At 40.7% G+C, this 14653-nt stretch overlaps 1 protein-coding gene across 11 annotated transcripts in view; it reads right to left on the bottom strand.

Annotated features, from left to right (window-relative positions):
• The window catches only part of MBNL2 (muscleblind like splicing regulator 2), a 106748-nt gene that overhangs the window by 60753 nt on the left and 31342 nt on the right, over positions 1-14653 (bottom strand). For 10 of the 11 annotated variants that reach the window (XR_004497265.1, XM_015627567.3, XM_015627611.3 and 7 more), the window contains exon 2: positions 7452-8287. The exons of the other annotated variant lie outside the window; for it this stretch is intronic. Coding sequence is in view for 9 of the 10 variants with exons in the window: in XM_015627567.3 (XP_015483053.1) it covers positions 7452-7625 (174 nt within the window). In the remaining variant the exon portion in view is untranslated. The remainder of the gene's footprint in view (positions 1-7451; positions 8288-14653) is intronic. 11 annotated transcript variants of the gene reach the window in all.

Raw genomic sequence — 14653 nt, forward strand, 5'->3', positions numbered from 1 at the left:
TGTAATACAACAGCTAAAGGCTTACTGCAGTTCCTCTCTTTACCAATTTAAGTCAAGCTCATGAATTTTTAAGTGTGTCAGCCCAGCAGTTCAGCTACTTGGTTTTAAATTTTACTTTCTTTTTAACCCTTCCAACCCAGAAGAGCTGGCATGGAGACAGCTTCATGAATAGATAAGAGGGAGACAAACAGGAAAAAGGAAGAAGTATTAAAGGAACTTGTGCTTGCTGAGGACTACAGGGGAACACAGTGAGTTTTTATCAGAAAACAAACAAGAACAGGTGATTAAACAAACAACAAATACTAAGCTCAGAGATAAAGGAGGGGGGGTCTTCAAAAAAAGCTTATCCATTCTTAAACCCCTTTTACTTCAATTTATGCTGTTAATTTAAGATGGTGCCACCCAAATCTGTAGTTTCAACTACAAATTTAATGCAGTTCTTCCCTTTCCTCTGGATCAACTCAAGTTGCATGGCTGCATGATGACCTGAACAGAGATAAAAATGGGGAGCTAGCTGTGATAGGCCTGCATGTAACCACCTCTTTTTAGCAGCTGCTCACAGTTTCCTGGATTGGGTATAAGGTGAAATATAGTCTCAGGAAATAGAATGGCATAATTCCATGCAGCACTTTATTCTGAGTGCAAAAATTGCCATAGCCTGAAAAAGCAGGGCCTTTGGGAATCGAACCTGTCCTAAGAACAGCATTTCCACAAAGCAGATTTAAAACCTTCTCTCATAAGGCTTCCTTTGAACTCACTAGGGAGAAACATGTACCTTCCAGAGTCAAGTCAGTGGAAAAAAACCCATCCAGTTTCATCCTTAGGACAATTCAGAGGACAATCTCTTCTGTTTTACAGTACATTGGGGGTATCCATGAGATGGGGAGGTTTGAAAAGAACAAGTAAAGTTGGTTTCCACGCTTCATTCCACGTAATGAAGTTGTGGAGGTGGTTACTGTTCATGCTGAATGTGAGCATGGTTAAAAAGCAGGACAAATCCAGTGGAGAGATGGTGACTGAGAGCTATTAGGTACAAGCATGTCATGTCTGGCTCTCAATGTCCCTGGGCAGCACATCCCTAGGAGCCAGCAAAGCACTCCAGGAAGCCACTGCATGCTTACACACCACATTCAAGACATCCACTATTGGCCATTACTGGGTCACTGGGCTAAATGGGGCTTTGGTCAGCCCCAGGGTGGCCACTGATTTTCTGAACACAGAGGGAACCCACAGAGTTAATTCAGTCAAAATTATTTCCACAGAGTTAATAGTTATCTAAAACTGGCCTTGATTGGCACTTTCTTGTCAAGCCCACACTTTGCAGCAGCTCAGACACATGAAAGCTTCTGCCAGGTAGTGTTCTCAGACTACCTAGAGACTATTGGACATTTTACAAGAAAAAACAGAGGTGGGTGAAAAAGAAAGTACACACCAAAGTTGCTCTGCAGGAAGAGTGAGACCTGGATTCTGTATCCTCCATCTGAAAAGTTATACCCTGCAAGGTCCACATCCCCAGAGCCTACAGCTACTGAAAAGGGCAGCCTATTCCCCAACATCCTGCTGAAACTGGGTCACTGTGAAGCAAAGCAGGAAAAATTCATGGGCCCAGGAGGTATAAGCCACTCTGTCACCCAAGAGAAATTACTTTGCCCATTTCAGTCATTCTTTCCCACCAGCTGTGGGCACAGTCCTTGAACTCACCTTGTCTGTGAACGGTGTCACACCACATAACCAAGTGATGGACAGAAATTCAGCCAGCTAGGACACTGTAAACAGTCATTTAAATGCTTTCTAGTATAGACAAAACTAGCTAATCCCCTTTCCATGCTCATCTACAGTCTGTTCAGAATGCTTCACCTGCCAAACGTGATCCTGAGTCCCTGACAATTGTAAAACATTTAGAGACCCACAAAAGAATTACAGGAAGACAAATTACTACCTACTGCCTCCCAACGCTGAGCTCATTCTCATACAAACACCCTGCTCACTTTACAAAGCATTTTTTTCCCCTTTTTCTAAATAAAGCTGAGGCCATCTTAAAAAGATTATTTTCAGTTCCAGATCTTTCAACATAGTGGATGTTCCTAAAATTTCTTTTTTTTTTTTTTTTTTTTCCACAGTAACCTTTTAACTTGGTAAGCAAGTCTGTGCACAGCTTTCAATTACTTTTTATTCTGTGGTGCCTGTATCTGAGACCAGATAGAAATATTCTTAAAAGGCTTTCATGAAAATGCAGATGACCAGTTCACAGTAGTCTGCTGGCTCAATAAATAGAAGAGTTTGAAGTGTTTAGGCACTCCAAAAAAGTTATCTGGAGCTCTAAAGAAGCTTTTGTTTCCTTGTTACCACTATAGAACTTGCAACAACAGTATCTTGAAGATACCATCTCTGTTACCTGTATTAACTTAGACAACATATCCTTCTAGTAGCTGAGCTGAAGAAAGGGTATAAATCTGAGTCAAGAAATGACACCAGGACTGAAAATTCAGATTTGCCTGCAAACGTAAGACTTAACTCTAAGCAAAATGCACATGATTGTATTTTCTTATCTGCCAAACTTTCCCCTCTTCCCCCTCCTAAATATCACCATTCATTTTAATGTGTTTTTTTTAGTTATTCCAATTCAAGTACAGCAAGGTGTTGTATGTCTTATCCTCACACATTATATTATATATCAGTATTCCTTTGAAAGGATTTTGTTCTTTACTACTAACAGGTCAAGAAAGCCTTGAAAACAGACTTGCTTATAGTGTCCAGCCTGGAGGGATCTAAATGGGATATATTAAGTGTTATACATCTACGTCATTCAATTTTAAATTAAGCTACTTCAGCCCAGGGAGAAGTATAAAATCATAAATGAAGCACTTTCTGAAATTCAAGCTTTTGGGTTAGACAGGTCACTTCACAGACCCTTCCAAAGGCATCCCAAGGGGAGCCTGTAAGGGCTCCAAAAAGGTTTCAGGATGGTTATGGCAGCAGACAAAGCTCTGCCAGTGCATCCTCAGCACCCTTTATCTTCCCATCCATCACCAGGGCTCAGGGCCCTGCCAGGAAAGGTCCCCTTCATTCACCTCAAGCACAGTGAACCAGATTAGCCTGGAGACACTTTCATGCTGCACATCAAGCTCACCGAGTTCATTTGCTCACAGTACAGATTGGGTGTGTTTGTGTGGCCACACTGGTGACCCAGTCATGTAGGGCTTCTGCTGGAGGGAGCCTCATTGCTGGCAGCCACGCTGTGGCCAGCTAATGGGCACACCTCTGTCCAACTGCTACATCCACCACCCATGGGGATGATCTGCCTGTGTTGTCCTAAAACCCTACAAATGCCCTGCTCTGAACAGGGCAGACTCTGTCCTTCACCAGAGAGGGAGAAACAAATGCTGAGCTGCCTCTCAGAAGGCTATGCAGCAGAACCTGGCTTGAAACCAGCAGGTTCCTGGCCTGAATCTGACCCAGGCTCATTAGTCTTTAGCTATTTCTGTCTAGCCTGGAGCATCTCACAGATGAAGGATATTCAGAGTCCAGACAGTCTTCCACAGTGAGCATTTTGGCTCCTCAAAGCTGTAATCAGTCCAATGGGTTGCTGTTGCAACTTCTGCTGGGTTTAAAGTCAAGTATTGCAAGGACAGGTACTGGGAGCCAAAACTGCCTTCTCAGTTAAAAGTAAACAGGGTCCATTAAATTTTGTTGAGCTTTTACTTGGTGCCACCAGAACTACTAATATACTTCTCTAATACAGGAAAATTTTGATTATGACGCAATTATGTTACTCCACAGGGCCAGCCTACAGCCACAGCACTGTCACTGGCAGAAGTGATCCAGTGCTCTGCTGGTACCACATGGCCCCTCCTCTCTTCTGCAGCAACTACTTATCCAGAACTTATTTCCAAACTGGTACACTGCACAATCACAAAGATACCAGTGGGAGCACAAAGGAGGGCATGGTATGACATAGAGGCAAGTGTCCCTGGCTGGGATTACATCCTTTGGCCCCAAAGCCAGCTTTTGCTAGCTTAGAAAAATCCTAAAAGTATAGGAAAGTCTGTATGAAGGTGCTTCTGGCGACACAGTTGCAGGATAGTTGAAGTTGAAAAGGTCCTCTGGATGTCATCTGGTCTCAAGCAGGGTAACCTAGAGACAACTGCTCAAGGACTAAATCTTAGACAGTTTTTGAGTGTCTCCAAGGATGGAGACTCCACAATCTCTCTGGGCAGCCTGTGCCAGTGCTTGGCCACCATCACAGTGAAAAAGCGCTCCCTGATGTTCAGAGGGATCCTCCTATGGTTCAGGTTGTGCTTGTTGCCTCCAGCCCTTTCACTGGGCATCGCTGAGCAGAGCCTGCCCCTGTCCTCTTTGCACCCTCCCTGCAGGTATTTATATACATTGATGGGATCCCCCTGAGCCTTCTCCAGCTCTCTGAGACTTGCCTTATGAGAGGGATGCTTCAGTCTCTTCATCATCTTTGTTACCTTTCACTGGACTCTCTCCTGCAGCTTCACACTGGTGCTCTGGTAGTCTGATCCAGCTGGCAGATACTAATAGCATGCTCCCTTGTCTGCCCTCGAAATATGGAAAGAAGATGGCATGCAGGGGATCATACATCCCTATCCAGAACAGGGGCTCTTTTGGTCAATCAGTGTGTAAAGGAGAGTCTGTCTCAGAGTCCTGTTCCTTGTGTTTGACTGACTTCTAAGGGAGCAGCTGTAACTACCAGGCACCACCTAAATGTAACATAACCCCGTCATAGACTAAAAAAAAAATTCTGTCTTTTCTGGGTAGAAAGATGTTTATCCAGAGACTCAGCATAATTTATTTTTACAGCAGGTATACCAAACCAAGACAGTTAAAAGGCTAAGTCTCCAGAGCTCTGGATGCTATATAAATAAATGCTGAATAATTGCCTGCATTAAACTGTGGTTCAACGTTCAGCAAGGAAAATAGCTCTTGTTTTTTTTTAATTAAATTCTGATTTTATCTATAATTCTAGACTGTTCTGCTTGTTCATTTACATGAAAAGTCATCCCACTTGTTGAGTGCCAAAGCCTTATTCTGAAACTGTATGATTAACACCAGTACTTCCAAAAGCTACGTATCAGTTTTATGTTACTAACCTAAAGTCCCTTAGCCCGCAATATAAGCAAACTGAGCTAACCAGGCACACACATTCTTGCTCTGGATATGCCAATTTACAAACATTCTTCTGAATAACTGAGATCATGACTGTGAGGACACCAGTCAGCACAGCCCACAGCCATGCACTCACAATGGTCCTAAACACTTTCCTCTGCACAGCAGGATCAGGTAACACATGGAAATGCACAACTCCAACTCATTCTCAGAGCCAAGCAGATGCAGTTGAAGGCACTGTTGTGCCACTATGGGATTTTCTTCAGCCTCTAGCAGAGCTGTTGAGAAGAAACCTGTGCCTCCACCTCTGCTGCTTCAGGTCACAATATAATTTCTTGCTATAATCCCATCTTTACCAGCAATCTAATCCATTAGACTCAACTAGAAGATGCAAGATGGAAGGCACAGGTACATGCTCTCTTCTGCATGAGAGAGGGCAATTATGGTCAGTGGGACAGAGCAGCACCATTTCAGCCACCAGGGCTGGAGTGGGCTGGCCCTTCAGGACAAATGTCCTCCCACACTAGGTCAAAACACAGCTGCTTGCTTTAACTACATTTTTTTTACAGGGTTTTGGACTTCTCTCCACTGAGCAATGATGCTGGTCTGTCAGTAAGTTATCCACTGTGATCCCTCAGGATTTCTCTTCATGGTATTATTAGCTTAGTCTGTGACTCCAATTTTTATTTGCAGACAATAACCGTCTCTGAACAAAAGTCTCCAGCTTGAATAGCTGGCAACTCTGCTGTGAGTGCTCAGTACTATCAGGGAGAGCAATGCTGTCCTCAGGCAGCAAGGACAGGTGCATCACTGCTTTGGCCAGGATGATGCAGCAGCAGCACCTCTTTCACTGCAGAGCCACTGTCCTGCCAGCCCAGGGGTGACCGAGCCCTGCTGCTTATCTCCAACCTCCCAGCCACAGACCCAAGACTTTATAACACATAAAAATAGTACATAAAAACCCCCTTCCGCTGACATGCTTATTTTTGGTAAAATCAGAGTATTGCCCATTTGCTGCAGACACTAGTCTGCTTGTTTAAAAAAAAAAATTATCCCATTGGCAGACAACCAAAATACAAGAACATCTACAAAGAAGCTGTTACAGTTTATCGTGCAGTAATCCATGGATTAAGGTCATTAATAGCCCTCGATGACATACTGCCATGACTCCAAAGGTGCTCTTCTGGCTTACAGGCTTTACAGAACACAACCCCCTCACAAACATTTGCCCTGAGATACTGTCTTCTGAATCTTCAAAAGAAAAGAAGAAATGAGAAAAAACAGAAGGCAGATCCCTAGCACAATATCTTGCATTGCACTAAATAAAAAAAAAAAAAAAAAAGTTATAATGGAAATAGACCACGCTGAATTTTCTTGTCTTTCAGACTGATGCTTTCACAGTAGAAGAGTTGTTGGTAACTGAAATTTTGATCCTCAGAGCTAAAGTAGCAAGCCAAGACATTCTCTCATGCCCAGAAGATAAAGCCATAAGTAAAACTTGCAAAATAAAATCTGAAATTCTCAATTTTACCCTTTAATTATTTATATGAAATAAGCTTTCTCCTTCTGTTGACACAAGAACACAAATCCACATCATGGAAAACACTGTGTACTCCTCAAATCCCAGGGGGTCATTAATCTTCTTTTATGCAGTCCATGAACTATTTTCACTGAATTTTTTAAAACAGTTTTCTAAAGCATGCCTGATGTCATTAGGAAGTCAGAAGAAGCTGATGCCCTAACAATATAATTGCTAAATATTCTCCAAAGAAGAGAATCCCTTTGCTGTTCCTAAACTTCTGCTCATAACTGCACTATCCATACATGCAATTATCAATGCTATTAATTTACCTGAGTCTCCAATACCAAGAGTAAGCAACCCTTTATGTCAAATCTGAAGTAACAGATAGACTTTTCTCACTCCTGTTGATCTAAAGGAAAAAAATCTGCATTCTTTCCATATGATTTGTTTCTTTAGGACTCTGGGAATGGCATAGTATTGTGCCACTGTGTATTTTCGTTTACCATGAAACAATTATAATTCATAAAATGTACTCAGGAAAATACAATTGTCCTACCAGCTGCAACCAATTCTGTATCCCACAGTCACATGCAATTTTTGTAAACAACATAGTGTCATTTGAAAAAAAACAAACAAAAACCTTAGAAAGAAATCTTAAAAGGTTCAGTAAACAAATGTTATGATAAACAACATTTGTTTCAATATACATCTTACCAAGAACAATCACTCATCATTTCCTATTTTACTTTCACTACCATGTAGTAGCATTTTCACTACACATGCAGTTTCTTTTTCTTACCTTTAAGGAATCAAAGCAGGCAATAACTCTTCCATTTTCAACCTGGCAACTTTTAGGGGGGTGTGCAAATTTGCATTCTTCATCAGAGCGTGAACAAGTTCCCCTCTGAAACTGCCTGCACACTTCTAATGTCAGCCATTTTGTATCTCTTACGGGAGCAACATTCAAAGCCATGATGAGAAGCTGATTTTGAACTTGTAAGTTGCTGTCAGGTGAATTATGCTGAAGAAATTTCCAAAACTAATGACAAAGGAAAGGGGAGGGGAGGGTGGTAGGGAGGGGATCAGAAAAAAATAACTTCAATTCTAATTGAAAAGAAAGTTAAAAAAAACAAACAGTGGGGGACGATTAACGACGTTCAACACACGCAAAGCAGAACAAGCAGAGAAAGTTTATCAGCAAGCAGTTACTCATCAATCATTAAGTCCCGCTTGTAGACTTTTGGCTGGGAAAACACATGCTCAGTCGCATTTCTGTCTGTAAAACACGTGGGTTTGTTGATTGTAATCACGGATGCACCGGTTTTAAGCCAAGGTCCATCAATGCAATGGCACTCCTTGATAGAATAGCAGTCCTCTGATGGTTGCTTGCCGGTATTGATTACACGAGAAAAGCAATGCAGTCATTTGCTCATGTCCCAGGAATAATAATAATAATCCTTTTTCTGCTTTCAGTTTCCCATCAACTAATTGGCAAATGGAGACAGCTGAGGTATCTTCTGCCAGGTGTAAGGTGAAGGCAATGTCTGGCTGGCAAAGACGGGATTTTGAGAACACGGGTGTAGCAGTCCTCGCTCGTAAAAGTGACTTGGCAAAGGCACTTTTTAAGTCACTGACCTGACAAAACAAATACAGCATCAGTTCACGTGCAACTCATACAAATCAACATTATGAAACCTACCGTCCCTTTTTATCACATATTATAAACATACAGCAAAAGTTGACTCCTTTTTAAAAAACAAATAAATAAATAAAATCATCCTCCTTTGTGAAGTTACACATGACAAGGGAATAACCAGTTGAGCCACGTACTGCAGTAATATTCCAGGCAGCAATCCAAAAGTTGGGAATGATTTAAATAGATGAATGTGGCAGACACAATAATTAGGCACGCTAGTTGTGAAACAATTTAATCAAATGTGCTTAGTCTCCAAAACTGTATACAAGAACCCGTTTCCATTAATTTATCACTTGGCCCTTTAGATTGTGTTACTACATTATAAGTTGTTACTCATTATTTGTTCTTCCTTAGAAATGAGGATGGTAGTCAGATTTTTTATGTCTCCCTCTATTTCTCAAGAAAAGAAAACACAAAAAATGTCTTTCCAAAACTATAGGAAATAAAACCTTCCATATGCAGACAATAGAGTTGGTTTTCCCATTAACCTAGAGGTTGTTCCCTTCGTGAAAGGGCTCAACCACCAAGTCACCATGCTCCAATGAGTCCTTTCTAATATGAAGCAGTCTTTATCTAAATATTCTTTTGATTTATTTAGGCTTTGTGTACCTCTACAAATACATCCTTCAGCATCAAAACCTCAGATTCCAATATGGCACTTAAACTATCTGGGGACTGTAAAATACCTATGCTATTTTACAGAAAAACAGATCTGAAAATCAAAGGGTTAGATATTACAAAAAAATTTAACCACTAACTATATTTTATACATAGACAGTGAAACCATGAACATGATGTTTCCTTCTATTCAGCTTCAAAGGAACACAACTTTTACTTTGCAAATACCAGCCAGAAACAGTTGATGGATTATTTTTGTGCAAGGAAAAAGAAAAGAGGAAGGACTGGAACAAGTGAGATTTTAAAATATATCAATAAAAATAGTTCTAAAAACACTGCCAGCTTTTCCATGTCAGAACAGTTACCATTCTGTGCTTGGATTCATTGGCCTTAATTGAAATCAGAATTGTTAGTTAAGTGAGTAAGAATTACTCATACCCAGTTTCAGGATCAGATCCCAGTTCTGACTTCTAGGTCTTCACATGAAAAGACTTTTCTATTACTTAGCAATGCTACCAGAAGGGTTTTACTATGCGACCAATGGTTACACCAAAAGTTCCTACTGCTAGCACGAATAAAAGCAATGCAATGGTAATTGCTCAAAAATTCAGTTTCAAGTCCAATGTGCAACAAGAAGGATCTGGATGACACTTAGCTTTACTTGGTCATAAAGAACAACAAGGTGCAAGAGAATCAGTAAATTTTTAAATAATTCTATGCTATTACAGTACAGTACATAAATTACAAAATCCTCAAATTAAATATTCCATCAATGTTGTCTGACAGCATCAATGAAGAATGAGATTAAGCTGAAAGCATAGAAAAAGGTGAGAAAATACTCATAACCGATGAAAAGGAAAGAGAGGAGGAAAGACAAGAAGAGCCTCTCCACAAGGGCTTGTTGAGCTTGTTGATAGCTTGTTGGGCTGATGATTTAGCTGGCTAAATGTAAAAGAGGAAATACTCTCCCTGGAGCCACACATTCCAATTCAGAAATGTCAGTAACGGTTTTCAGTAATAGCTGTAGGAGACAGACGGAAATTTTGGGAAAAGGGTAAATGTTGTACCGCACACTGCTGAAAGTCACAAGTAGTAATACTCTGCAGGGCTGCACACCATAAAATTGACAAAGTTGTTTCTCAAGTAGTAGGTGTTAAGACTGAAAAAAACCAGACACAGTGCGTGGCAGCAAAGCAAACAGCACACAGTATGGAAATGGCAGTAGCCACGGTTTTTAAAAACATGAAAAGCAGAATCACATATGAGATTTGTAAGAAAGAATCTCTACGGCAAGAATTCATACCAAAAAGCATTTGGGGTTGGAGGGTAGAGGAGTGAAATACATCATCCTATTTCTTACCCTCATGCTACATGAAGATCTTCTAAAGAAAGGGAAAAAAAATCCATGTCTCATCAAACATAACAATGCCACCTGATTTCTCAAGAGTCATCAAGTGCCTCAAGAGTTTCTAATGGTGCAAACTCGGGAGACAGGACTGAGTCCTTTCTGAAGGAGGCCATGCCTTCAGCAGGAGGCAAATGCAAACATGGTGAGGATAGAATACTTTGGAGTGCTTCATCCCTACCACTTCCATGACCTACGTGTTCACAACCACATGCTAGGCAGCTGTCATACCTCCTCTGCCCATCATCTGCACCAGGAGAAACAAGGAAGAGATGCCACCTTGAAAATTTGAACATGAGGGATGCAAAATGAGGAGGGAGAGAAAAGACAAAGCAGGGAATGAAATAATGGGAGAAGCCAAGAAATGTAGAATTCAATGTTATGAGGAAAGTGCTCAAGAGAAGGAAAAAAACAGAGAGGAAGGTAGGAAAAGGAAATGGCTGGTTGTGAAACAGAGAGGAAGGGAGAGACTTTATAGGAAATGGAAGAAAGATGGAGAAAGGTTGTCAACACCGGAAGAGAGAGGGACAAGAAGAAATTTTAGAAGGAAAGCAGAAGACACTGTGGTTACAGGAAGAAAATCCAGCAGTTTGAGTAAACAGGGAAGTAAATAAGAGAAAATAATGGAATTTACATAAGAAAATATTACAACAACCACCATAATAATCCTCAATAAAATGCCTGCCAGGCCACATGCCATTATTAACATCATAGCTTAACCTGACCTTGTGTGTTGCAAAACCCACCCATCTGGAGAAAACCAGTGGCTCCAGCAAATATAAACTCTTCTCCCCATTATTTCTAATTGTGTCCCAACACGTCAGCCAGAATTAGCTGTCCTGCCAAAATCAATGGTACCTTACCAGCATAAAACCCTCAGCACCAAGTGCCCCTTATCCTGGCAGAAGGTTTTGTTTGCTTGATGGTTTTGTTTAGTTGTTTTGTTGTTATTATCATGAATGATCCCCCCCCCACTGTAGCTAAACAATCTAACAAAACTTACAACAAACAACTGAGCTGCAAAATATTCTTACTGAAGATGAAGGAAGTACTCAACATAAGAACAAATTATTTTTGTCTTTTTACAAATATTATAGTTTATTTTCAGTTTCTCACACAGTTGAATCAATGGAATTGATCAAGAATGCACACTTACAAAAGCAGTTTTTTGTAGGTTAAGTGAAATTAAATTCATGAACATATATTTGTAAAAGCTATTTGGCTTCAGATCCCTTTTAGGACAAGCATCACTTCCCTTTTGCAGAAAGCTAGCAAGACATAGGAGTAGAAGGCCTTTGTCAAGGTTAAGAAAGGAAAACCCTTTTAATTTTAAACAAGACAAAGCACACAGACACTAGAAGCCCACAGAAAAAATTCTCAGAGGAATATGGGGCAGACAGCCTCATCTCTGGGAATTGCAAGTGAATACAAAGCCCTGCCCTATTACAAACCAGGTGGATCTTTCAGCTGGAAAAGCTCTTTTCAGCTCTTGCTATCTACAAAATATGAAGTGCTTTGGTACAGTAGTTTTACTAATCAGCCAGATTATGTGGCAATGGATTACGCAGTATCTGACAGTGAAGCTGAGACATCCTGGACATAATGTATTCGTGCTTCAGTACACAACACGTAGCAATGAACGAAGACCTCATCTTCAAAAGTCATGCACCTGATGACTTCCAGTAAAGGAGCACAGTCCTCTACATGGTGTCATCACAGACCTCTAGAGGAACCACTAAGCCCACTCAAAAGGTGTTAAAACAGTTTTACACTTTTTGAGGTTTAAACACTCTGTATTATTCATCACATTAAAATGTTCAGTAAGAGATGTCAACACTAGGGGTCAATTTGTTGCTCCTACTGTCAAAATTTATCAATTTAAATATTTCTCCTATAAATATATCAGAAACTCAAGAATTAAAAAGTTAGAAAACCCTCAGTTGTACTTAAAGGGGACCATACAGTTTGAAGTATATGAACTCTTTTTTCCCAGAGTTATAGAAGAATTATACTAAATATATTTAGCCTTACAAGTTTGATAATTTGTAAACAATATGCTATTTTAAAAACAAGGAAACAAAAAAACAAACCCAAAACATCCCCCCAGACCCCAAAGACTCACTATGTTGTGAAAGCAAGGTGAGTCTTCTCTAGGTCACGAGCAGGGAGAAACATGTTGGCTTACAGACTGCTGCCCAAATTCTGTTGAACTTCGGTGGGAAAAAAACTCACCTTCAGGACCTATCTACAGTGACCAAAACTGACCTGCTGGATACTCCAATGCCAAGACAATGTATTGAGAACTTAGCTTTCAAACCCAGCGTGCACATACTGCCACTCTTCAGAGACAAACTGTTTTCTTAGCCAAATGTGAGATCTTTTTAAAGGAAGACCAAGGTCAATTCTCTAACCTGAGGGGAATGATACTGTACAGTTTTAAACCCTTGGCCCAAAGCAGATTGCTGCTACAACTTTTATCCATTTACACATAAACAAAAACTCATGTTGCTTTCTTCCAAAAAATCATGTTCATAGACTTAAATTTCAAAAACTTTTTAACAAAGAAACAATAACAATGGCCCTGCTGGAGATGCCAGGCCCAAAAAAAATTCATGGCAAATTTTTAAGGCCTGGTTGGAAGCAGCAGAAAATAGGCTCTGCACGCCTAGGCAGGGTTAACCATAAGCATCACTAGCTACACACTCCACAGCACAAGTTCATGAGGCAGCAATGTCTTGACCACATCCTACTTTAACTCAGATTCTCATGATGTTCCTTTTTGTTCAGGAAATAAACTGACCTCTAAGAAATAAAAAGCTTAGCCACTTCTTTCAGCCCAGACTTACTAGTTTTGAATCAGTGATTTTACCTGGGTCAGATGATGTGGGACAAAACACAACCATTTCCAGATGCCTCAGGACATCTGAGAACACGGGTTAACCAATGTGTCCCACTGCAAGATGCATCTTCAGACTACAGACAAGAATTGTGTTGCTTCCAAAAACTGCTGCAGTTGACCTATTTGCAAAGGAAACTTGCTTAGTATTTCACTATGTTTACAGACAAAACCCAGTGGAAAGATTCCCTGCATAAGCATAATGCATAGGAATGCTTCTGTAACCAGATCAAGTTACGTATCCTGAACGTTCACAATGGATATACAGATATTCAAAGACTGACAACTACTGAACCCTCACCCTCATTCCAGGAAAAGGCATTCAAATCCCACTAAGTCATACCTCTTGTTTGCAGCTGCATAGTGGACCCCACTTTCAAATCATTCAGAACACAGACATATGTTTAGGGAACACTGGCAGGTGCTTTAATGCAAAAGATGGTGGAACTTTGCTTCTGTTTTTCAACTAAACATCATTGTTACACTCTCAAATGTTCTTTTCCCCCATTGTTTGTGCTTCAAATAGCATCCAAGGCCTCCAAACAGAATATAAACTGCCCACTAAAGGACAGCCGCAACCCCACAAGCTCTCTCCACTGTTGCTTTAAATTCCAGCTACTTGCCATTTCCTCGACTCCCCTGTGAAGTTCTCTCTTGAGGTTCCCCAAACTCCCTGCTGAGGAAAGCAAGACTGCAGCTTAATCCCAGGCTACAGCTGGATCTGTTCTGATCTGCCTCATCAGGTGCAGAATAATGTTCCCTTGCTTCACACGTTCTGGCCAACTCAACAGAGTCATGGCCACCTGCTCACGTCCCACTCCTGATGGGGTAGGGAGCAGAGCAGGCAGGACGGGGCACCCCCCCTGCAGCAGCTCTGCCTCCTCTTTACAAGCTCCTTTAGCTACAGTGCTGTATCCCTCAGGACATGCTCCCTGTCCCTGGAAAACAAGGCTGGCTCTCAGGCATCACATGCTGATTTAAGCCTCATTGTGCAAGATCCCCACTAGCCAATACAAAGAGGATCTCACATTGAAAGATGCCAACATGAATTAAATAAAAACTAAAGTAACTTTACAGACAAATAATGTGACAGCATGCTTGTAAATTGCATTTGAATAAACTACACCTTCAAGAAAGAACATGCAGAAGATTCTCCTGTGGTGGATAGGCTTTTTTTAAATACCATCAGCTTTCCAAATTAGGGAAACAAGACCAGGAGAGATGCAAGAGTACAGAGGTATCATTAATCAGTGAGTATATACCAGCTTTGTGTTCTTCTCTTTAAATCAATTTCTAATATTCATCTTTTTCATAGGTACCCTTGTACAAGATATCTATTAAAACTGGACAATGCACAGTATAATATAGTAGTGTCTGCACAGTTAA

Source organism: Parus major, chromosome 1 (genome assembly GCF_001522545.3).
Source record: "Parus major isolate Abel chromosome 1, Parus_major1.1, whole genome shotgun sequence".
Taxonomy (NCBI): domain Eukaryota; kingdom Metazoa; phylum Chordata; class Aves; order Passeriformes; family Paridae; genus Parus; species Parus major.